At 43.9% G+C, this 25,353-nt stretch overlaps 1 protein-coding gene across 2 annotated transcripts in view; it reads left to right on the top strand.

Annotated features, from left to right (window-relative positions):
• The window catches only part of LOC107548741 (plexin-D1), an 80,239-nt gene that overhangs the window by 23,576 nt on the left and 31,310 nt on the right, over nucleotides 1-25,353 (top strand). For both annotated transcript variants that reach the window (XM_016229541.1, XM_016229542.1), the window contains exons 9-19: nucleotides 4,851-4,949; nucleotides 6,305-6,394; nucleotides 6,579-6,669; nucleotides 12,096-12,253; nucleotides 17,178-17,323; nucleotides 17,739-17,844; nucleotides 22,258-22,397; nucleotides 22,481-22,660; nucleotides 23,219-23,303; nucleotides 23,414-23,680; nucleotides 25,155-25,304. In XM_016229541.1, the coding sequence (XP_016085027.1) occupies nucleotides 4,851-4,949; nucleotides 6,305-6,394; nucleotides 6,579-6,669; nucleotides 12,096-12,253; nucleotides 17,178-17,323; nucleotides 17,739-17,844; nucleotides 22,258-22,397; nucleotides 22,481-22,660; nucleotides 23,219-23,303; nucleotides 23,414-23,680; nucleotides 25,155-25,304 (1,512 nt within the window). The remainder of the gene's footprint in view (nucleotides 1-4,850; nucleotides 4,950-6,304; nucleotides 6,395-6,578; nucleotides 6,670-12,095; nucleotides 12,254-17,177; nucleotides 17,324-17,738; nucleotides 17,845-22,257; nucleotides 22,398-22,480; nucleotides 22,661-23,218; nucleotides 23,304-23,413; nucleotides 23,681-25,154; nucleotides 25,305-25,353) is intronic.

The following is a 25,353-nucleotide window of genomic DNA, read 5'->3' as shown; positions in this document are numbered from 1 at the left end:
GCGGCTGAAACACTGATTGAGCGATTACACAAGACAGGATACAGATTGTAAAGTTGTACTCTTTCTTTTAACTTACCTTCGGATGTTTAGTCATGTTTATTTTGTGCTGAAACTGGTATTAATGTGGAGGAGATGATCTGTTCATGTGCGCCTCGTGCTGCTGCGTCTGTTGAACTGAGGCACTACAGCGATCTGTCACTCCACATTAAACAGCGCCAAAACGGCATTTATTGTTTGAATACTGCAATACAACGGACAGAATTTGAAATCTGAGACTTTGTTTCATATGAAAAGTACCAAAGAACCATGCTTATTGCGATTTATTGAATGGGAAGTACCCTTCCATGTTCCATCCATTAACTGAAAACAGGCGAGACTAATCGATTCTTGGGATTTAGGAATCGATATCGTTCCGTAAAAAGGAGAATCGATTAATATCGAAATATCAACATTTTTTACCCAGCCCTATTTATTCTATTTTGATCGCTTCTGTAGACAGACAGCAGTGTCTATATCTGGACTATAAACTTTTATTCCAGTACTTCTGTGATTATTTGAATGTTTGTAACACAGAAATAATGATACAAAAGACTTTATAAAGATGGTTCATATAAATGCTCTATCTGGATCAGCGGCAGCGCGAACGCAGATTTGAGTGTGATTAAGGCTTTAATAGACATAACGTAGCTGCATGGGTGATTGAATCTGTTCGCGATCTGGCTATTTAATTAATTATCCAACAATATACGACAGTAAACATACGACGTGACAATATATGGTTTAGCTGTGTTCTTCAAGCCATCTCTGGTATTTTCATAGTAATGAAATGTAACAAAGTTCGTAGTTCGGGAAGCGGCGAATATTTAAAGAAAACTTTAATAATAAAATAAATACCAAATAGCGCGACAGCCCCTCGCGGACGACTGTCGCACACAAACAAAACCAAAACACAAAATAAAATCCAGGCCTGGTCCTCTCTCGTTCAACACGGTCATCACTCCTCCCTTTTATCCATCTGGAGCTCCTCCATGAGACTGAGTGGTGCAAGTGTCGCTCATTAGCAATTACTCCACCGGCCTCGCTCCATTCCCACGACTCTCCTGGCGGACGGCGATGGCTCCTCCTATTGAGGGCAGCCGGCAGCGAGTCCCCCGTTCCCTGCTCCTCCCCAATCATGGTGGATGGCAGCAGGCTCCGGCCTCCTGGCGAACGGGGCCGACTCCTCCGCTCCCTCACGGACGGCAGCCACCCCTCCTCAACCCAGGAGCGCGGCAGCGAGCTCTCCGTCCTGCCTCGTCTTCCATCGTTCCAGCACCACCGCCTCGGGCAGCCACCTGCGGTCTCTCCGCTTGTTCCTGCTGCCCGATCTCCTCAGCACCGCGATCCCCCTCAGTAGCGAGGGCTCTCTGACAGCATGTCCCTCCTTCCTCCCGGGTTTCGGCACCAATGTAACAAAGTTCGTAGTTCGGGAAGAAGGAGGCGGGAACCGGCGAACATTTAAAGAAAATAATAAAATAATAATAAAATAAACACAAAATTGCGCGACAGCCCCACACAGACGACTGTCGCACACAAACAAAACCAAAACACAAAATAAAATCCAGGCCTGGTCCTCTCTCGTTCAACACGGTCGTCACTCCTCCCTTTTATCCTTCCGGAGCTCCTCCGTGAGACTCGAGACCGGTGAGTGGTGCAGGTGTCGCTCATTAGCAATTACTCCACCGACCTCGCTCCGTTCCCACGGCTCTCGGCCCCGCCCCCACTCGTCACATAAAGTATATTGATATACATTGATAATCTAATGCTAATCGACATAGCCTTTATTACCATATAGAATATATTATCTGCCTCGTTCTGTGACAAAAAACACACATCATATCACAAAAGTTATTTCAAACACTCGACTGATGTTGTGGAGTAAAATCATGTTATTAAATGTCCTCTTTTGTTGGACAACGCTTCTTTTTAAGTTGTTTGGGGCGTGCCGCGTGCCACATGTCGCTTTTTAATTGCACGTTGGTTACAGCTCTTGCAGAGACCGAGCAGCTTTTACAACTGCGATTGTGTACATCTAATTTAAAAAATCAAACTGCCTAATATTTTGAGCGCAAATTGTAATAAAAATACATTAATTACATGACGCGGGCCACAAAATGAATGCAAAATTAATGCCTGTTAAGTACCCCTGCCTTAATGTATATTGTGATGTATTTTTTAAAAATTTGTATCATATTTTCTGTTCACCAGAACCCAGAATAAGAGTCAGTAAAGCTGGTCCCTGTTACTTGCTTTTAAACAAACGGAACTAAACCAGGTTTAAACTGAAAACTGTGATTTTTGATTAGACCAATGAAAATGCTCTTTAAATGACAGTCATGTGAACAAATGATGGTGAAACAGAGAAGTTTACACATAGATAAGTGCTAAAATGAGCTAAAATCCCTAAAGGGATTTGTTTTTCTTATACACATCAGATGAGATAATGAATGTGATCCCTCGACCATTCCTCTTCTGTCATACAGCAACATTTCTCCCACTTCATCCATTTGTTGACATTGCACTCTGGGATTGTCTTCATGTAATTACTCTGCCTACCTTTTGGAGCAGCCTTCTATGATTCCTTAAAGTATCGCAACAGGGCTTTATGTCTCTGTCAAGAATGAAACAGATTGTGTAGACATGCAGGACTGATTCTGAGGAAAGAGGAACGCTGCGTGTGAGACAGTTTGACTGTTTGACTCAGCATCAGCCCACTTACTGAAAACACTGACAATGAGCTCATATTCCCATATCTGACCCTCAGAATGAAACAGGCTGAGTGCACAACACATTACACCGCATGATGAACTTCAGTGCGACACACGTCACAATGCAACAACACAAAGAAGAATTTGCATTCATGTACTTGCAGTGACAGTATCCAACAGATCAGTGAACAGATTTGAGATCTCCATAACCCCTCTCTGTTTTCACAAAGCACTGCTGCCCATGGATATATAAATATATATATATTTACTGTGATGTAACTGCTGTAGAAATATCTCTAGTTGCCTAGATCTTGATATACAACTAAAGATGGCCATATCTACACCTCATAACCATGATGATTTCAGAAGTTTAACAGTTTAGTTTCAATAATTGTTATGGCTGGAAAGAAGAGGAAGTTTAGTTTGTTTATACAGCACAAAATAATGCTTTCCATGTGATTTCAAAACAGCTGCATATTAAATGTCCTCTTTTGTTGGACAACGCTTCTTTTTAAGTTGTTTGGGGCGTGCCGCGTGCCACATGTCGCTTTTTAATTGCACGTTGGTTACAGCTCTTGCAGAGACCGAGCAGCTTTTACAACTGCGATTGTGTACATCTAATTTAAAAAATCAAACTGCCTAATATTTTGAGCGCAAATTGTAATAAAAATACATTAATTACATGACGCGGGCCACAAAATGAATGCAAAATTAATGCCTGTTAAGTACCCCTGCCTTAATGTATATTGTGATGTATTTTTTAAAAATTTGTATCATATTTTCTGTTCACCAGAAACCAGAATAAGAGTCAGTAAAGCTGGTCCCTGTTACTTGCTTTTAAACAAACGGAACTAAACCAGGTTTAAACTGAAAACTGTGATTTTTGATTAGACCAATGAAAATGCTCTTTAAATGACAGTCATGTGAACAAATGATGGTGAAACAGAGAAGTTTACACATAGATAAGTGCTAAAATGAGCTAAAATCCCTAAAGGGATTTGTTTTTCTTATACACATCAGATGAGATAATGAATGTGATCCCTCGACCATTCCTCTTCTGTCATACAGCAACATTTCTCCCACTTCATCCATTTGTTGACATTGCACTCTGGGATTGTCTTCATGTAATTACTCTGCCTACCTTTTGGAGCAGCCTTCTATGATTCCTTAAAGTATCGCAACAGGGCTTTATGTCTCTGTCAAGAATGAAACAGATTGTGTAGACATGCAGGACTGATTCTGAGGAAAGAGGAACGCTGCGTGTGAGACAGTTTGACTGTTTGACTCAGCATCAGCCCACTTACTGAAAACACTGACAATGAGCTCATATTCCCATATCTGACCCTCAGAATGAAACAGGCTGAGTGCACAACACATTACACCGCATGATGAACTTCAGTGCGACACACGTCACAATGCAACAACACAAAGAAGAATTTGCATTCATGTACTTGCAGTGACAGTATCCAACAGATCAGTGAACAGATTTGAGATCTCCATAACCCCTCTCTGTTTTCACAAAGCACTGCTGCCCATGGATATATAAATATATATATATTTACTGTGATGTAACTGCTGTAGAAATATCTCTAGTTGCCTAGATCTTGATATACAACTAAAGATGGCCATATCTACACCTCATAACCATGATGATTTCAGAAGTTTAACAGTTTAGTTTCAATAATTGTTATGGCTGGAAAGAAGAGGAAGTTTAGTTTGTTTATACAGCACAAAATAATGCTTTCCATGTGATTTCAAAACAGCTGCATGTCTCTCTCATTTTGAGCTTGAAAATAACATGCATTGCTGAATTGTGAAGTGTAAAAACAGACTGCTGGGAAATATGTGGCAATTCAAAAGACGTTTTGGTCGACACGCAGCAGGTAAAAAGAAGATTTGTTGTGTTTTTCTCATATGCTAACACTCCATCTCTCCATAAAAACACAGTGAGGCGCAGAATGTGGTGTGATTGTGCTTGTACTGCCATAAATAACTGAACACACACACACACAATGCAGACTGCTTGCATTCATAGCTCTCTAAACACCACTCACTATTGTTTGGTTGAATCTCATTTGTTCTCACCTCTTGTTTCTGTCCCAGAATTCCTCGTTCTGTCCCAGTATGCTGGCCGATGATGTTCCTCCACTGCCCTCTGGAAACACTCATGTCTTCTCCCTGGAGCTCAAGAACATAGACCATGTAGGACTCGAGTGTCTATTCACACACACTTACACACACTCTTGCATATGTGGTTTATGACTCTCCATAGGCGTAATGGTTTTTCTACTGTACTGTATTTTCTATCCTCTTACCCCAACCCTACACCTAAACCTCCCCTCACACACAACTACAGGTATTTGTTGAATTTCATATTTTTAAGCCTTCTGGTTTACGGGGATGCATGTTTACATTGTAGTACCAATGTCATTATGTACATTTGTGTCCTCATAAACCATATAAACCAGAACACGCACACACACAGATGTGGCTCCTGTCAGAGCTCTGTCTCAGTATTGATGGGCTGTGGTTTGCACGGCTCTTTTGACCCTGTTCGCTCACTCTTCAAACTGTCTGTATAAAATAGCATGGTGTTTGAGGAGCCTGTGCTGAGTAGATGCTGGAATACTCTACATCTGCAACACAGTGCAGACAAACAAGAGAAAAACATGTTCACAGACGTTCACTCTGTATTCCCCAATAGACTTTCACTGAAAGTATGTTACTCTCAGAGTGTTTTCTGCTGATTCTTGCAAATTGAGGGATGACCCTGTTGAAAAAAAACAGCATATGTTGGTTAGGTATGTTTTGCAGCATGGCAGCTGATTTGAGCTTGTTTGAGCTGGTCCTAAGCATCTAGCTCCTGCTCAGGACCAGCTCAAAATGGCTTTCATGCTTCAAAACACACCTAACCAACAAATACTGGTTTTTCAACTGGGTACTGTGTTATTTTCTGTGGTAGATCTGCCGTCCCAAACTTTGGGTTCTTCTGTGCATCAGAAATGAGGTAGAAATGATAAGACATGCTCTTCTGCAAGCTGTAGAGTAATGTAGTCCACTTTCAAAGACATGAAGCAGCCAGTGCCATCACAGAGGCCCAGATCAGGTCAGCAGGTCAGAAGCACACGTCTTAGATTGAGCTCGCTGCCGCTAACAGCTAAATGCTGAATCTCTCACAGACTGTTGTGCTGTGGCTAATGAAGGCCTTGCAGCGCTTCCTCTCCGTGTGGGTCTGCGTTATGGCTACCAGATGTGTGTGTGCGGCTCTTCATCATGACGTCTGAGTGCATTCTGAGCATGTTTTCAGCTGCACACAGAGTGGGAATGACTCTAGAGGGGAAGAGGGGTTTCTGAGCTCTGTACTGGAGTATCAGGAGTGTGATGTGATGTTGTGGTTTGTAAGGGTTTGCTCTGTGAGGACTGAGATCTGTCTGATGTGATCTTGTGATGTTGTCTGAGCATGCCTCGAGTCCCTCGGGATGCTCTGATGGGATTGGACATAGCTGTGGCTCCGCTCATCACATTCTCTCTCTGTGTGTGTGTGTGTGTGTGTGCAGGGCGCTGAGCTGGACTGTGATTTGGGCGATGGGCAGCTTTACAGAGCTCAGTGGCTGGACGGACTGGCGGTGAACTGCAGTGGAGTGACCGTAAGTTCCCATCAGATTGACTTGCACTCACACCGACAGAGTAGCTCCAGTCTGATTCACTCCTAAACACATCATACAGCTGGTTTTCTGTTACCTTTAGGAGATTTTACCTTGTAATATGTTTGCAACTGCAACTCAGATCTTTGATTTACTGATGAATAAGAGTGTTTATGTGTTTGTGCAGCTAAAAACTACAATGTGGAGCAAGAAATTCCAACTGAATCTGCGGAGAAGAGGAACCAGCACATATATAGACAGTCCAGAGCCAATGACAGGTATCAGCTTGCTCACACACACACACACACTCACACATAAACACACACACACACTCACAGATGCACTGATAACAGACGGTTCGCTGGTGTCCTTAAGGATGTGTGTGAAATCCGTGTTGTAATCACATTAATGCTGAGCATGTGCCTCATCATCATCAGACTGTCTGCTGCTGACACTGACTCATCACAACACACACACACACACACGCACACTCACACACACACACACACAGTCTGAATGGGGGCATTCCATAGACTTCCATGGCTTTATATACAGCTAGTTACAAATACTATAACAGAAAATGTCTCCAGGTTACGCATGTAACCATGGTTCTCCGAAGGGAATAAGACGCTGCGTCGAACGATATGGGAACGCCTACAGCATGACCACGCTCTCAATCACATGTGTAATCAGTCCAATAGATGGGCGAGACGTCACGGCCTGGTGACGTAGCGACAAGGAAGCTATAAAAGCACGTATGGTGGAACCGGCGTCAGCTTCTAGGAATGAAGCAAGCGCTTGCAGGGATGCCAGAAGTATGGCACTGAGACGCAGCGTCTCGTTCCCTTCAGGGAACCATGGTTACATGCGTAACCTGGAGACGTTCCCCTTCAGGAACTCGAGCTGCGTCGAATGCTATGGGAACAGAAGAGCCCGGAGTGGCTCGCATATCTAGGCCATAGAACCTGACGAACGTGAGGGGCGTGGACCAACCCACATCATTGCAGATGTCCTGCATAGACACACCTGCTAGAAAGGCCTTAGAGACCGCCACACTCCTAGTTGAGTGAGCCTTGACGCCCAGAGGCGAGGGGAGATCAGAGGACTCCTAAGAAATGGAAATGGCATCCACTATCCACCAACTGAGGGTCTGTTTTGTAGCAGGAAGACCTCTCTTAGGGGGACCATAGCAAACAGGCAGTTGGTCTGCCCTTCTCCACAGGGCAGCTCTGTGGACATACGCATGCTCGCACTGGACACATACAATTAAGCTTCTGCTGGTCGGACTCCCGGAAGGGAGGAGGACAGAAGGCCTGGAGTACGACAGGCTGTGGTGCAGAGGAGGGGACTTTAGGAACATAACCCGCTCGAGGGTAGAGAAAAGCTTTGGCCAGACCAGGCGCAAAGTCGAAATAGGAAGGGGCCACTGAGAGGGCCTGCAGATCCCCAACTCTCTTTAGAGAAGAAATCGCCAGAAGGAAGGTAGTCTTTATAGTGAGATAGCGATCAGAAATTTCTTCAATAGGCTCAAAGGGAGGCTTACAGAGAGCTTATAGCACCACAGCCAGGTCCCACGTGGGGATGTGAGATCGTACCGGAGGCCTCAGCCTCAGCGCACCACGGAGGATACGTGTAACTAGGGGGTGTCTGCCCACTGACTGGCCGCCAACAGGGGCATGGTAGGCCGTAATGGCCGCCATGTATACCTTTAGGGTGGAGTGGGTCAACCCTGTGGAGAATGGGGCCTGCAGGAACTCCAGAACTGTACCAATCGGGCAGTTAGCTGGGTCGAGCTGGCGGTCTCCACACCAAGAAGTGAAAAGTTTCCTCTTCAGGGCATACAGTTTTCTCATAGAGGGAGCTCTAGTTTGGAGGATGGTCTCAACAACCTCGGTTGAGAGACCGGAAGCTATGATTTGTGTCCCCTCAGGGGCCACACCCATAACTTCCACAGCTCCGGGCGGGGGTGGAATATCATGCCCTCCGCCTGTGAGAGGAGATCCCTCCTGAAGGGAATCTCCCATGGAGAGCCATCAAGGAGAGAAACCAGGTCCGAGAACCATACTTGGCCTTGCCAGAGTGGGGCTACTACCAGTAATAATAATAATAATGATTAGCAGAGCGATCGGGGGGAAAGGCGTACAGACGAAGCCTCGGCCACGTCTGTACCATAGTCACAGAGAACCAGAGGGGACAGTGCGATGTCGTATGAGTCGCAAACAGGTCCACCTGAGCCTGGCCAAGAATTCTCCATATCTGCTTCACCACCTCGGGATGAAGCCTCCACTCCCCGGGCCTCGGCCCCTGCCTCTACAGTATGTCTGCTCCCATATTGAGATGGCCAGGGATGTAAACCTCTCTTATAGAAAGGAGCTTCCCTTGGGCCCACACAAGGATCTGGTGCACCAGCTTGTATAAGGGGCGCGAACGCAGACCTCCTTGGTGGTTGATATAAGAGACCACCGATGTCGTCAGTGCGCACCAACACATGACAGTCTCTTAGGTCTGTGAGAAAGTGTTTCAGTGCACGAAACATGGCCAGCATCTCCAGGCAGTTGATGTGCCAAGTTAGATGGCGACCGCTCCACAGACCGCGGGCAGGGTGGCCACTCATGACCGCACCCCAACCGGTGAGGGACGCATCCATCTCTAGCGTTATGCAGCGACAAGGAGCTCCCAGCACTGGGCCCTGAGACAAGGACCAAGGTTTCTTCCACATGTCTAAGGCACGAAAGGCAGCGCAGCATGACCTTGATCATGCGAAGCGGGTTTCCCCTCGGGGAGAACCCCTTGGTCTTGAGCCACCACTGTAGGGGCCTCATGTACAGCAGGCCAAAAGGTATCACATTGGACACCACTGCCATCAGACCTTTACCCCCGAAAGCAAACCTCAGGAACTATCTGTGTCTGGGAAGGATGGCGACGTGGAAGTATGCGTCTTTTAGATCAATCGTGACAAACCAGTCTTCGGACCTGATCTGAGACACAACTTGTTTGAGTGTGAGCATGCTGAACTTCAGTTGCATGACTGAGCGGTTTAACTGATGCAGATCTAAAACCGGACGCAACCCTCCATCCTTCTTTGGAACTATAAAGTACCGGCTGTAGAACCCGGACTCTCTTCCTGTAGAACCTCGATGGCCTCCTTCCTCAAGAGTATTCACTTTTTGTTCTATTACCAGAGCCTGCTCGGGGCCCACCAGGGTGGAAAGGACCCCATTGAAAGGAGGCAGAGGAGACTGGATTCCGTAGCCCCTGTTTGGAGACCAAACTGGATCCTGTAACCCCTCTCTACAGTTTGCAGGACCCACTGAGACAAATTTGGCAGTAGTTTCCATGCTGTAAAATAGTCTACTACGGGAGTCTCTCGAGACTGACCTCTGGTGTAATCAGAGCAGCTAGCTCGGTGCCCTGAAGCGGCGCACCGGCAGGGGACAGCCGAACTAGCTGCTCTAGAGAGCTCAGTAGAGGTAGCAAGCCTCTTAGTACCGCAACGTTTCCGGGCGGTAGCTGAGAGAAGCGCTCCCGGGAGACCGCTGCGCCCTGGAGCACCGGCAGGGTGCGAACGATCTCCTGAGGGCACTGAGGAGAGACAAGCACAGTGTAATACAGTGAAGCATTGGCGTCAGGACTTCTTCATCAAGGACTTCTTAGCCTCCAGAATAGTTCTTAGATCTGGCTTAGGCTTTGAAGCCCCCGACCCAGAGCGCCGTTTAGACCCCTGGTCCCGACGCGGAGAGTGCGAGAGGTGACGCTCTGTTTTTGGGCATCCCTGTACGAGGAGCTGGTACGTCTCCGCTGCCACCATAGCTGCCATAGACCGACCAATAGCGCGGGCGGTCTCCTTGGTGAGAGAAAGGTCAGTGGTTATCCTAAGCTATATTATCAGAATTAATCTCCTCGCCTTCATCCAGCTCTTTAAGCAGGTCGGCTTGGTACGCCTGTAACACCGCCATGGTGTGCAGACACGCCCCAGCCTGACCTGCTGCCACATACACCTTACCCAGCAGCGCTGAAGATGTTCGCAGCGGCTTGGAGGGCAATGCCGGAGCCTTCAGGGACGATGCCGCACCGGGGGACAGATAGCTTGCGAGTATCTGTTCAACCCGGGGCATCACCCTGTAACCATGCTCATTCAACATTGCCATAATAGTCTGACACCTCGACATCTCGGTGTGGAGATCAGGGAAAAAAGGCAGGCTCCGGTGTGGAGGTGGTGGCCTTGTCCACAGAAAGCATTCATCTGATTAAATTTTCTGCGGTTCGGCTTGTTTCTCAGCCGGCCAGTCGATGTTTAACTTGGCTACAGCGCGAGTTACCACCTCCAACAGATCCTCATTCTGGGGCGATTGAGGGGTGCGAATCCTCCACGACAACCTCCTCTGAGGAAGACAGACGAAGCATCGAGACCGCTCCCCGGGGGAAAGAAACCGCAGAACGGGCTTCCGATCTCAGAGAGTGGGCGCTGGATCTGGCAGGTGAGGAAGAAGATAGGGTCTCGCCCTCAAGAGCCGACTCTGCATGGTTCGCTCCCAAGCAGACCACGAACAGACTGTGTGTATCCCCACTCGTGATGTAACGCAGGCAGGGTGGAACACACAGCCTATAACGCGATCTGCTTTCGCCCTTCAAATGTTTTGTCATAGCCTCAGCCTTAGACATAGTGGAGCTTACTGGGACAAACAACACTAAATAAGACTCAAAAACAGAGAGTATGACTGACACAACACTGAGCGCTTGCTGAATGACAGAAAGCTGATGCCGGTTCCACCGCACATGCTTTTATAGCTTTATGGTCACTACATCGCCCGCCCGTGACGTCTCACCCATCTATTGGACTGATTACACATATGATTCAGAGCGTGGTCACGCTGAAGTTGTTCCCATAGCGTTCGACGCAGCTCGAGTTCCTGAAGGGGAACTTTTTTTCTTTTATAGATTTTGTCAACATCAGCTAATCAACATCAAGATTTTAAGTAAAAAATGTATATGAAGGTGTATTGTAATACATGTTTTAGAAGTAGAATAAAATAAAGATTTGTTTTATTTTAGAATAAAACCAAGATTATTAGTGTATATTTAACCAAAAAATTATGTTTCAGTGCTTCAAAGATTGACATGCAATTTAATATGTTAATTACCATTTCTTAGTAATTAATTGTGAACTTGACTTGCGATTTCTGAGTGAAAATTCTGTTCACCTTTTTTTTGTTTGAGGGAATGTGTAAATTTTAGGTACTGATTTTATACTGTAATTACCTTTGTCTAAAAGAGTTGACTTTAATGGTCCTGCAGTGTGACAAATGAATGAACTCATTGTGTAATAATGTGTAATAATGCACATGTAATAATTGAATTTCATTCAAAGAGAAATTCCAGCACATCCTGTTTTTTTTTCATTATTGGTTAAAGTTTTCAGACGTGTTGTTTGAGAGTTCACTGACTGTTAGAGTGAGTAGCCCAGTGAGCAGCAGCGATGACGCTGGTGTTTTAACACAGATATTATCAGATACACAGACTGTCCCGCAGGCCTGTAGTGTGTTGATGCGGTCATGTGCCCGTGTAGCAGCCTGTGTGTCCCCAGTTCACCCGCAGATGGCCCTGCCTGACCCTGACTGGGTTAAAGCAGTGCTTCAGACCTCTGGAAGAGCCTCAAAAGACAGATGTGTAATGTGTGTGTGTGTGTGTGTGTGTGTGTGTGCAGTGGAGGTGTATAGCTGCAGCGCGGGCGACAGCGACTGCTCTCAGTGTTGGGGCCGTCAGACGCAGGGCCACATGTGTGTCTGGTGTGAAAACAGCTGTCAGCAGCGGGATCAGTGCCACGCCATCACCACACGCTGCCCAGACCCACACATACAGAAGGTACCGCACACACACACAGATTTGTTTTTGTGAAAAGTGGGTGCATCCCATAGGCGTAATGGTTTTTATACTGTACAGACCGTATATTCTATTGTCCTACACCAACCCTACCCCTAAACCTACCCCTCACAGGAGACTTTGTGCTATTTCAGACCCGGACCCAAACATACAGAAGGTACCGCACACACACACAGGTTTGTTTTTATGGTTTATGGCCTCTCCATAGGCGTAATGGTTTTTATACTGTACAAACCGTATTTTCTATTGCCCTACAACAACCCTACCCCTAAACCTACCCCTCACAGGAAACTTTCTGCATTTTTAGATTTTCAAAAAAACTCATTCTGAATGATTTATAAGCCTTTTGAATTACGGAGAGACTGAAAATGTCCTCATAAATCACCTTCTCGTTGTAATACCTATGTCATACCCATGTTATTATACAAATTTGTGTCCTCATAAACCACATAAACATGCACACACTCACTCTCACACACACACACACACACACACACTGCCCACAAATACAGAAGGTACCGCACACACACACACCTATCAGAAGGTTATCATGAGCAGCAGTAAGGTTAGACAGAGAATTTAACTCCTTTTTCTCAGATGTTTCTTCTGTAGAGATAGTTCAGTTCTCTCTAAATGAAAATCCAGTCATTGTTTATTCAGCCTGACATTCTTCTGAAGCTGTAGAAGCTTCTTTTGTTTTCTGGGCAGGAAACAAAGCATGCTATATTATTAAGACAAAGAAAAAAGGCCAGTGGCTTTAGAACAACACTGATATGATTGAATAATGACTCAGTAGAACAGTTCCTTAAAGGGGTCATATGATGCGATTTCAATTGTTCCTTTCTCTTTGGAGTGTTACAAGCTCTTGGTGCCATCACTGGATCGGCTTTCACTGTGGATGAAGCAGAGTCCAGCCCGGAGTCGTCACATGTGGTTACCGCAAGCCCTCCGGACGCTCCTTCATCGAATCCGCCGGCCGCGCCGTTCTCAAGCCCACCTGCCTCTGCTCACTCTAGCCCGCCGTGGGTTTTGTTGTGAAAGCGAAACTACTTTGTTTGGTCTTCCAAATTTTCATGTTTTTGAATCATCGCACCGGCCGGACAGGGCATCATCACAGTATGGTGAGGGGCGTAACATTTCCGTCACACGCTTGAGGTATTCGGCCAATCACAACGCACTGGATAGCTGGCCAATCATAGCACACCTCGCTTTTCAGACCGATGAGCTTTGTAAAAATCGACGCGTTTCAGAAAGGCGGGGCATAGAGGAGAAACAATAATGTACAGTATGTGGAAAATAATGTGTTTTTTGAACCTTAAACCACATAAACACATTTCATTACACCAAATACACAAAATAATGTTTAGCAAATTCATATGACCCCTTTAAAACTCTTCTAGAGTTTCAACAATGTGTGTAACTCTGCTCAGATTCATCAATACTAAATTTTGAGTCAGCTTAAAATTAAACATTTATCTTCTTATCTGTAGCGTGGCTGACGAGACGTGAGATGTGTGGATCCATCTGCAGGCTTTATTAAAGAGACGTGGTAAACAGGCAGGGTCAAAACAATGGCAAACAGGTATATGACGGGCAAAACACAAGAATAGTCCCAGGGCTAGCGTAGGTCACCGATCAGCAGACAGAATCACAGGGGCGAGACGAGAGGGAGAAATCCAAGAAAACAGGCAAAGATCAGAAACCGCAAAAACAGGCAAGGCAAAACAAGGAAAACACGGAGACTCGGAAAGGGGTACAGGCTAAACAATACTCAGCCGAGAAAGGTGGTTAGAGTGGGTGTTATATAGTGAGTGAGGTGATTAGAAACAGCTGTGTGCAATGAGTGCAATCAGTGCAGTGTGCAAATGGTGCAAAGAATGATGGGATATGTAGTCCAGGGATATGTAGTCCACAAATGCAACAATTTGTGTTGTGCGAGAGTCAATGTAATGAAAGGGTGACCTCTGGTGGTGAATAAACGGAAGTCTATGGACCGAATTCGTGACATTATCTGAGCTATGAGGTCCACATTACTTCTGTAATAAATTGCTGTCTACTGTAGTTTAGTCTTTTTATGTTGGCAAGTTACGTGACACATCAAATGTACAGTTTTACATTTCTGCTATAAAGCATTAGTATTTTATAATATTGTTCTATAACCAGCTAACAAGTCATAAAAAACAGAAGGGATCGGTTTGGGTTTGACTTAAACAAACATGATTTAATAAGACAGTATAAGGGGTAAATATGCTGTAGTGCTTTTCCCTGAGGATTGATCACCACACACATGTGAAACAGACAGGAGAGCCGCACTGAGCTTGTGTTGGCTTCCTTCATATTTTACAGGAGTGCTCAGATATAGAGCAGAGGTTCAGACAGATCCACTGCACAAACACGACACTGATCTAACCAACACAGCTCACAGCTTTTATTGTGCACGCTTCAGCAGCAGATGTTATTCTAGAGAAAAAACATATTTTATTTAATCATAGTCATTTGCAGCAACTGATGTCATCTAGGTGCTAATGTTAACAGACAGCTGTAAGTGTGTGCGAGTGAGTGTGTGTGTGTGTGTGTGTGTGTGTGTGTGTGTGTGTGTGTGTGTGTGTGTGTGTGTGTGTGTGTGTGTGTGTGTGTGTGTGTGTGTGTGTGAGTGTATGTGTGTGTATGTGTGTGTGTGTGTGTGCGTGTGTGTGTGTGTGTGTGTGTGAGTGTGAACTCACGTCTGCAGTTGAATGTGTTTAAGAACAGCATGTGATTTGTGTGCTCTGCTCACACGTTCTCTTTCTGTCTCTGTGTCTCGCTTCGCTGAGGGTGTAAATGAAGGGAGCAGCAGGTGAAATGATGTGAAGCAGGACTCACACTCCGAGTGCTAATGATGCTCGCGGGACTGTTTACAGGCCATCACAGATCTCACACATGTGTCTTTACATATCCTACCTCGACGCCTTTCACTCTATTTTATGCAGTACTGTCTTTGTGATGAAATGTTTCAGTGCACCACAACCCAGAATTCTCTCTTCTCTGATAATATGACGGGCAGGTAATTTTTTTATTGAAACTAGTGGTTGACCGATACTTGTTTCTTGCTGATAACAATATCTCAAGATAAGATTAATTTAACGAACACGTATGTGATGCAATATTTAATCAAAATATTTGCAAGCAACATTTGCGGCTCTGACACATGACGAGAAGCTGAAAAAACACCTCTATTTAACACATTAAAAAGCAATGGCTAATGCCGAACATAGAGCAGCTTCTGTTTCTTTGTGCAGACTCCTGTGGTTGAGTTGAGTGATTGAGCTGGAGTAGTCCAGTCACGGTCCTCCTGTCAACTGCACAGGTTTGGCACCGTTAATTTCCTTTTCCTGTTTGTCCCTCTTCAGCTCCTCCTGCCTCACTTCCTGTCATCTCTCTGCTGACACTGTGGATGAAAGTGACCCAAAAAAACTAACAAAGCCTTTCTGTGTGTCTCTGTCATTCTTTCTTCTTTACGCACTCTTCATTTATAAGCCACAACACTCAGGCATTTGACCTGCACAGATACACAGAAACCTCTGCAAATCTGCTGATTCATCCGAAATGCACAACACATCTACATCTACTAAACAGCAGTCGGTCACAACAAGCACATTTTCTGTGCATATTAAACAGGAATATTTTCATACTTTACAGCATCGTTAATGTACATTTGATCTGCAGTGTTGGAAAGATCACTTTGGAAATGTATCAGGTTACAGATTGCAAGTTACCCTATTTAAAATGTAATAAGTACAGTGTAATTATTTCAGTTACTTTATTAAAGTAATGTAACTGATTACATTTTATTAATTTTTGATTACTTTTCTAACTTCCTAACAAATGTTTTCAACTGTTAGTCATTTGGAAACATATAAAGCAGGCAGGGTTAACATTACAGTAGCACTCAACAAAGATTACTATCAGACTTTCAAAATCCTTTATCATTTTAATTAAAATTGTAAAAATGTAATTTTAAAACATAGCCACCTCAAAATCAGACTTACTTTCAGATCATTCTTGGGTTAAATGCAGATTTAAAATCATGACAAGAAATAGTTCAGTAGATATGATACAGGAAACACTGGCATCAAACAAAGCTTTGAAAAAAAACAGTCTTAAAAGATAAAGCATATACATAATCCCAAATAGGAAATAAAACAGTTATTATAAAAGCATGTGTCCTAAACTCCTGAAACATTGGTGTGTCATATTTTAGAGCAGTCAATGCAAATTGGGAAAGAAATCAGTCAAATGTGTATGTGTGTGAAAATCTTCAGATGTAACCCCCTTTGTAATTAACATTTTCAAAAATTCTCAGTAACTGTAACTAATGACCATTACATTTATTTTGTAATTAAATTACGTATTTCCGTTATGTAACTACTCCCACACACTGTTGATCTGAGCGTCACTCTCAGCTCTTACATTTAACCCTGCATATCTGTAGTTTCACAATATTACTGTTTTTATTGTATAAATGCAGTCTTGGAGACTTTTTTCAAAAAAAAAAAAAAAATCCTAATTATTCCAGTCTTTTGACCGGTAGTGCACTTTAGAAACACATGTGAGCATGCGTGTGCGTGTGTGTGTGTGTGTGTGAGAGAGAGAGAGAGAGAGAGGGAGAGAGTGTGTTTTAGGTGTACAGACTGTTTATGAGTGAATTTGTTTAGTCTGAAGTCTGAATGACCCAAACCATGATGAACATAAAAACATGTTGGGTTTATGATAACTGTTCTGCCAGGATTTCAAAATAAACCATGAGCTGATCTTCCCACTCACTCCTGCAGTGTCTCGGCTCTCTTCTGTGTGAAACTGACAGACCTGTAAGCGTTTTCTCAGTTGACTAGCTGTGGTGTCTCAGTCAGTGTGTGTTGATGTGCAGGTCGAGCCGCTGTCGGGGCCGCTGACCGGCGGGACACTGCTCACGGTGCAGGGCAGGAACCTCGGACACAGCGCCACTCAGCTCAGCGTCTCCATCGGCCATGTGCCCTGCAGTGTACTGCCACAACACTACACTGTCTCAGCCAGGTACAAGACACAGATCAAACACTCACACCCTTCATATCTACAGACACACACTACCTGCTGTTAACCATGTTTAACCACGTCCTGCACTGAATGACAAATCCATCACTGCACAGAGCGTCATTTGGATGTGATTGACAGTTCAGACTGATATAATGTTGATTTGAGCTTCACATGATGTCAGAGTTCATCTGTGATTCAGTTTTTACACTGGACACTGTTTATTGTGCATAAACTGTAATGTAGGCAGAAACTATGTTTATCCTTGTTGCAGGTGAGCCATATTTAGTGTCATCTGGATTGTGTTGTAATTGTATTCATGGTTTTTGAGGGCGTCACACAGCTAATTATCCGAGCTTCACCAAATGACAGATGAGTTTATGGCTCGTGATCCAGCAGTTTGTGTGTGTCGCTACAGGTTGGTTTGTGAGACTGGTGCATCGTGGGAACAGACGAGCGATCATGTGACAGTGAGAGTGGCCGGGAACGCTGTGGGCGTTTCAAAGGACATCTTCTCCTTTGTGGTACGTGCAAGGCTTTTGTTCGCTGTTGATTTCCATTTCACACCCTCAGACTGATGATCCTCTCCTGCATTCACTCTTTTGTCTTCATCCTGATTTATTTTCCCATCACACCGTTCTCTGTGTGTTAGACCAGCCTCTCATGAGATCTGACAGATCTCCACACTTTCATCAAATGTTTGCGTGATATGACGGCATGCTTGACTGCATGAACTCAGCTGATTGAGAGGAAAGACTTTGGAAGGGCTTTGCTTTGTTTTGTCTGATGGAGTTTCTGGGCCGATGTCATTTTCACACGGCATTGAGAGATTCGGTGGCACATGTGGTTTGTTTTATAAATTAATGTGAAGGAACAGAGTGTGATTTGGCACCAGCGAGCAGATCCAAACTGACTCTTCAGACTGATTTTCTTGTGCTGATTTTAGCAGCAAACCTGTGGACAGTGGCGGCTGGAGGAACATTTTCTAGGTGGGGCGCCACGTCCAGCAATTTTAGCATACATCCCAGTATGATTTATTCCAGTATAACAAAAGGAAAAATATTAAGACTTAAATAAAGATAATTGTTTTACCAAGTTCAAGATTAAGTTTGAGGATGATTCTCACAAAATTATATTTTCTGCAAGAATTTGTCCAGACAATTAAAAAAAAAGTCATTTCCATAATTCACAATTTATGTATACAGTGCTACAGCAAAAAAAATTGAGGAAAAAAAATAAATCTCACATTTATTTAGATAATTTTCTATAACTGCAAGTCAAGCTGAGTACCAAACAGAACCACACGGAGACAACAGAATCTGACTGTATATAAACATACGGATCCATTCAGAATTATTAAACAGAGCAAAACACAAAATAAAAAAGTAAATAAAAACATTCGGTCCCACTTTATATTAAGTGGCCCTAATACCTGTGTACTTGCATAGTAACTAGATGTGTACATAGTACACATTGGTACATAGTATCTATAGCTGTAATGTTTGAGTAACTACACACATGTAACAACCCACTGAATGGTATGTGTAAATACAAATGTGTAACAGGACATTGGTTACAACACTTTTTGGTAATGAAAGTACAAATGTGTAACAGGACTAACAGCACTTTTTGGTAAAGAAAGTGTTACACTTTATATTAAGTAAACAATTCCTATGGATTTACCATGTAATTACTCTGATGTTACACAGCAGCGGCCAGTAAGTTAGGCTTTACATATAAATTGTGGTTGGTGTCCAGAATGTTACACTTTATATGAAGTGGACAGTTCCTGAGCAGTTACCATGTGAGTACACTGGTATTACAGTGGTGCACCAACTCCACCCACTTGAGATCCAACTCCTCCCACTTTACATATCCCTAAACCTACCCATCTCCACCCCCCTGGATCAAATTGTTCCAATTACTCTTATACATATAGTTGTTACAAAATGTAGTTGTATATGTCCTGTTAAACATTTTTACTTACACAAACATTCGGAGGGTTGTTACATGTGTGTAGTTACAGAAATATTACAGCTGTAGATACTATGTACCAATGTGTACTTACACTGTGGTTACATACTGCGTACACATCTAGTTACTATGTAAGTACACAGGTGTTAGGGCCACTTAATATAAAGTGGGACCAAACATTCTGAATTTGTTGAATGTGGTGATCTGAGGGCAGCTTATAATGACCAGTGAACAGTTCCTCTGTCAGAGTGAGTGTTGATATGTATATAAACACCACTGACCATAGCAAACTCCTATAAAAACACACTTCTTCAGCGAGTGTCCATTATAAAACACTTGCCAGACATGCAACCAAACTGAAATGTGCCCATACAAAAAGCTATCAGAGAGCGCACATACATGGTCTGTTTGTTTGCACATTAATAATAACGTATTTGCGCATCTAATATTGTTTGATTGCGGTGTCACTGTAATCGTCTTTACCTCCATTACAATCGTCATCCATATAAACTTCACTGGTAAAATACTGGTTTGCTTCATTCAGCCCATACAGACTAGTCCTGACTTCATATTTCTTATTAATAGAGGTATGTTTGTTCCCACCAATCGCTGCACAAGTTAAGGTTACGTTCCCTCCCAGAACTCATAGAGATTGCATTGCAGTGCCTGCAGCTCGAAAAAATGTTTTGTATGGAAGTCTATGAGAACAGTCGGGTGATTCTCGGCCAGAGAGTTCACCCAAAAAGTGATGGTACTCCACAACATGACTCGACGCTGATTGGACTATATATCCAGAGGCACAACAAACAGCCTAGAACAGTGACAGCTGTCGCTGAATGTCGCTGAATGAATTTGGTGGTGCATTGCCCTGTTGCCCTAATGAAGACACCGCCCCTGAGGACTGAGGAATCTGGTGGAAAAATGGCAAATGTATTAAAGAGATCTGAGAGCAGCCTGGGGATGATTGTGCTTAAACTGCTAGCTGTCTTTTGGACAGTAGCTGGTTTTTAGCAGGTCAACCTGCCACCTTTTTACAAAACAGCTGGTTTCTTACTTGTCCAGCATATTCAGTCAGCTTCAACCAGTTCATTCCTAGGTTGCATCAACAAGAAACCAGCCACCATGTTCCAAAACACAGCTGGCAGCTCGAGGAAACTCACAACGGGTCAGACCCAAGGCTCTCCAACACACTAAAGACTCTGAGGCTACCCAAGACTGGTTTTGGTGTGAAATGGAGCTGGAGCAGGACTGGAAAACAGGATCAGAAATGGTAAAGAGGAAAGGCAGGAAGAGGAATGTGAATGTGGACTCCTCCAAAGCTCCTTCCTCAAACCTTTCACCGCTTCAGTCGCTGAGCTCAGGAAACATCTGGCTGAACAACACACACTCACACACACTTATGCTTTAATATGCTCCTCTTGACCCTCTACCTCCACAGGATGTGATGTCATGTGTGGTCTGTGTGTGCTGTATATGTTCACATGTGTAGCAGCGCTGACATTCATGCTAGTTTAAACTAACCTTCCAGAACCATTTATGGTTCTTGATGTGATCAAAGCTGCTGCCCTCTGACTTTACCAACACAGCTCTTGCTGGTTAAAACATACTGAAATGTGCTCGCTATGCTACAGCATTCAGTAAAAGCCTTCCTGATAGAAAATCCAGCTAAAGCCTGCTGGAAGTGGAACGTAACAGTGGGTTTGTAGCTGTTCCTTGCTGGTTTTAGCTGCTTGGCTGGTAGATCTTCAGCCTGTCACAACAGCTGTATTTTGGAAAATAGTAGCTGATTTGTTGCTGGTCTGCCAGCTCTTTCCAGCGTGACGCTTAGTCAGATCTCGGACTGGAATGAACCACAGTTTGTGATTGAACCAAGTAGGGATGCACGATATTATCGTAGGGATGCACGATTTATCGGAATTGGACGATAATGGCTTAAAATGTAAACATCTGCATCGGCCAATTTGAAAAAATGATGCTGATATGCCTTGCCGATAAGATCGATTGCTCACATGTGCTCAGGGTGTGATAGTGTGATAGTGACTTTTGTTTCTGAATAAACAAAGTGGTATCAATGTCATAAATTCACGAGTCTGTTTTGATTTAAAGGCCAGAACCTGTAGTTTACATGAATAACAATTACAAACACTTATACAGTTATAACACTTACAGTATACTATATACAGATTTATTCATTAATATGTAATATATTTTTTCAAATGGATTATTTAAACTTATATACAATGTTCTCTCATTAAAAAAAAGAACTTTAATAATGTTTATTAGTTATTTTTGCTCATATATAACCAAAATTAAAAACAATTTGTTTATAGTTTCTGCACAGGAGAGACTTGCTGTTATTTTAAAACAAAGGGAAATATATTTCTGTCATGACAACTCTCGGAGGGATTGGCATGGTAATGTAAATGACAATGTTAATGTATTTGGTCTTGGCGGAATGCTGCGGCAGAGCAAGTACCGAGACTTGCTACTGCTAATACATCCACAACATGCTGCTGTGAGCATGTAAGAAATACTGCTGCTGAAAATATAACATACATGAAATAACCCCCATATAGCATACATGAATCACCTCATAGCAGATCTATACAGGTGGAACTGGGGAAGGTGGAGGGTTTCTGAAGCAAGCTGCACTGCTACGGCAAGCACTAATCATATATTTGAATGTTGAGCAGCGAGCTCATTGGCTACTGATACAGGAGAGAACCAATCAGCTGTGCCATGTGATGATGATGTCATTAGGTCAGATTGAGTTAGACCTATCGGACTGCGCCATCTAGAGTTTCATGCCAGAACTTTGTATTTATCCATACACATTTGTATATATCAGCATCGGTTATCAGCCAAAATTATTTTAAAAATATCGGCATATTGGATATCGGTAAAAATCTAATATCGTGCATCCCTACTTTAAATAATTTTTTTCTCGGTCCTCCATGGCACAGGAGCCCAGACTGCAGGAGTTCACGCCGCGGCAGGGTCCCCTCGCTGGAGGAACCAGACTCACCATCCACGGCCAGTTCCTGGACGCTGGATCCACAGTCAACGTCGAGATCAACCAGACTCAGAACTGCACCATCTTCATGTGAGCGCGTGTTCGTGGTGGGTCGTGTTTCGCTGATATATCACGCATCTGCTGCTCATCACGTCTGTGGTATGCTTCTGCAGGCTTTCCAGGGACGTCATCAAGTGTGTGATGCCTCCAGCCAAACCGGCCGTCGCTGAGAATGTGTCGGTGTGTGTGGTGTATGACGACCGGCCGTGCCTCAGCGCTTCACCCAGCTTCACATTCACCTATGAGAAAAACCCTACTATCAGTCACATCAGACCCAACAAAAGCTTCCTCAGGTACTGAATGCACACAGGACAGCAGTAGTCAAGTGCTGCTGTTTATAAACATTTATACCACGGTCTGTCTGAATACTCAATTTAACTACAAGTAGTTCCAAGTCAGTTTAATCACCGTTCCATATTCACACATCACTCACACACAAACACACACACACACACACACACACACACACACACACACTCTCAGGAGAGAGAGAGAGAGAGGTTGGAGAATTGCAGAAATAACTGTCATTTTTACCCTTACGGTCAAATATTGTGCTGTGAACATCATTAACAGCTTTAACTTGATAGTGCTGGCAAATGACCATGGTATAAGCAGGATAATGCACGGCTAGCTGTGCATCAAACAATTTTAATGCGCTTCACGTCAGGTGGTTCTTGGCCTCAACGTCATGCATTAAAATCGGTTAATGCACAGCTAGCCGTGCATTATCCCTTACATATTGCATACTGTGCACAATACTGCCTACATGCAGCAGAATCAGTTGTATGCTAGTATGCATACTACTCAGAGCCTTTGTTTGAACATGCAATTGTGATGTGATGGTGTTGCAGCGGTGGTCGCAGTATCTCGGTCACTGGATATGGCTTCAATCTGGTGCAATCTGTCAGGATGGAGGTGTCTGGAGTCGGACAGACGGTGAGATGAATAATGCTTTGTTTATAGGATAGAGATCAAAGTGCTGGTGTGTGTGTGTGTGTGTGACATTTCAGTCTGTGCGCTCGTTCATACAAATGTCATTTCCGCAGAGCTGCTCCTATGTGTCGTCTACTCTGATCATTTGTCAGTCTCCTGCCGCCAATCAATCCCAGCAGGCCATGGCTCGCTTCTACCTCAATGAGGTGCTGTACAGAGGAGAGGATGCATCTCCATCAGGACGAGGGCCGGACGAGGACGAGGAGCCTCACGCTGATGCCTTTCACTTTGACTACGTGGAGGATCCGCAGTTCTATACGGCCAACAAAGAGAAACTCATCAAACATCATCCCGGAGAGCCTCTCATCCTCATCATCAATGTGAGTGAGTGTGTCGATCATCCATCTGGAGAAGACACAAGCTGAAACAAATCCAGCATTAAGATGATTTTAAATCCATAATCCATAATAACGCTTCCTCCAGTGAAAAAGTGTTCTGGTGTGAATCAGGAGAGAAATCTGCACAGATCAAGCAGCGTTTAAACAGCTCTAAACTAATATGTGGCTGGATTTTGATGTGAGAGACAACAGGAGATGCACTTTTTCACTGGAGGAAGCGTTATTATGGATTATGGACTGGTATTTTAGTTAAAGACGTCTTAAAGCTGGATTTGTTTCAGCTTGTGTCTTCTCCAGATGTTAACTGATGGACTGGAGTGCTGTGGATTACTTGTGGATTATTGTGATGTATTTATCAGCTGTTTGGACTCTCATTCTGACGGCACCCATTCACTGCAGAGCATCCATTGCCGAGACACTGATGCAATGCTACATTTCTCCAGATCTGATGAAGAAACAAACTCATCCTAATCTTGGTTGGCCTACATCCATTTCCAGCAAATGTTAATTTTGTCTCAACTATTCTTTTACGGCACCGTTGATTCACCGCTGTGTTCCGGAATGTAGTTGGTCTTCCTTGTTCACTAAACTTTATCTGTGAACCAATAATGGTTTACCATTATTGGTTCACAGATAAAGTTTAGTGAACAAATCCATACAAGACGGATGATGAATGCTGATTATAAATACACTAGGGCTGAGAATAATAGTAACAGTCCGCACCTATCCTATGGTCTGCCATGACAAGAGTAGTTGACCATTGTTCACACACACACACACACACACTCTCTCTCACACACACACACACACACAGGTTTGTTTTTGTGAAAAGTGGGGGCATCCCATAGGCGTAATGGTTTTTATACTGTACAGACCGTATATGCTATTGCCCTACACCAACCCTACCCCTAAACCTCCCCCTCACAGGAGACTTTGTGCTATTTCAGATTTTCAATACACTCCATTCTGTGTGATTTATAAGCGTTTTGAAAAGTGGGGACATGGGGTAATGTCCTGAAAAGTCACCTTCTCCTTGTAATACCTATGTTATACCTTTGTCATTATACAAATTTATGTCCTCATTTGTCACAAAAATGCGCACACACACACACACACACACACACGACACAAGTGTTGGGGAAGTCCAGATCTGTGTGGCGGGATGTTATGAGTTTCTGAGGGTCAGGAAGGAAGTACCTAACAGGCGCAGAAGAGCCAGGGAGTTTTTTCATTCTCTCCTAAAGAATTGGGAAGGAAGGAAGGATGAAGACGTGAAGACAGTGTCTCTTTGTTTGCTATCAAAGTGTGCTAATTATCACAGGACGTTCTGTCAATCACATGGTTTTTATTTCCACTGTGAAATACTGGACAGAGTCCTCCGTCACATACAGTATCTGTGTATTTAACATCATGAAGCGTAACAGGCTCCACATGTGTTTGTGTGTTGGTGTGTCAGAAAGGGCCAAGCGAGCTGGACCTGACGCTGCAGGAATACTCTGTGACGATTGGCTCAGATCTCTGTGACATCACCTTCCACAACGAGCAGCTGTTCCACTGCACCATCAACAGATCCCTGAGTGCCAGCACTGGAGAACTGCCCGTTACCGTGAGTCCTCCCACACACACACACACACACACACACACACACACACACA

Source organism: Sinocyclocheilus grahami, unplaced genomic scaffold, assembly GCF_001515645.1.
Source record: "Sinocyclocheilus grahami isolate Dianchi unplaced genomic scaffold, SAMN03320097.WGS_v1.1 scaffold354.1, whole genome shotgun sequence".
NCBI classification, from domain to species: Eukaryota; Metazoa; Chordata; class Actinopteri; order Cypriniformes; family Cyprinidae; genus Sinocyclocheilus; species Sinocyclocheilus grahami.
Note: the sequence above shows the minus strand (reverse complement) of the source record. Positions and strands in the feature narration are given on the sequence as shown.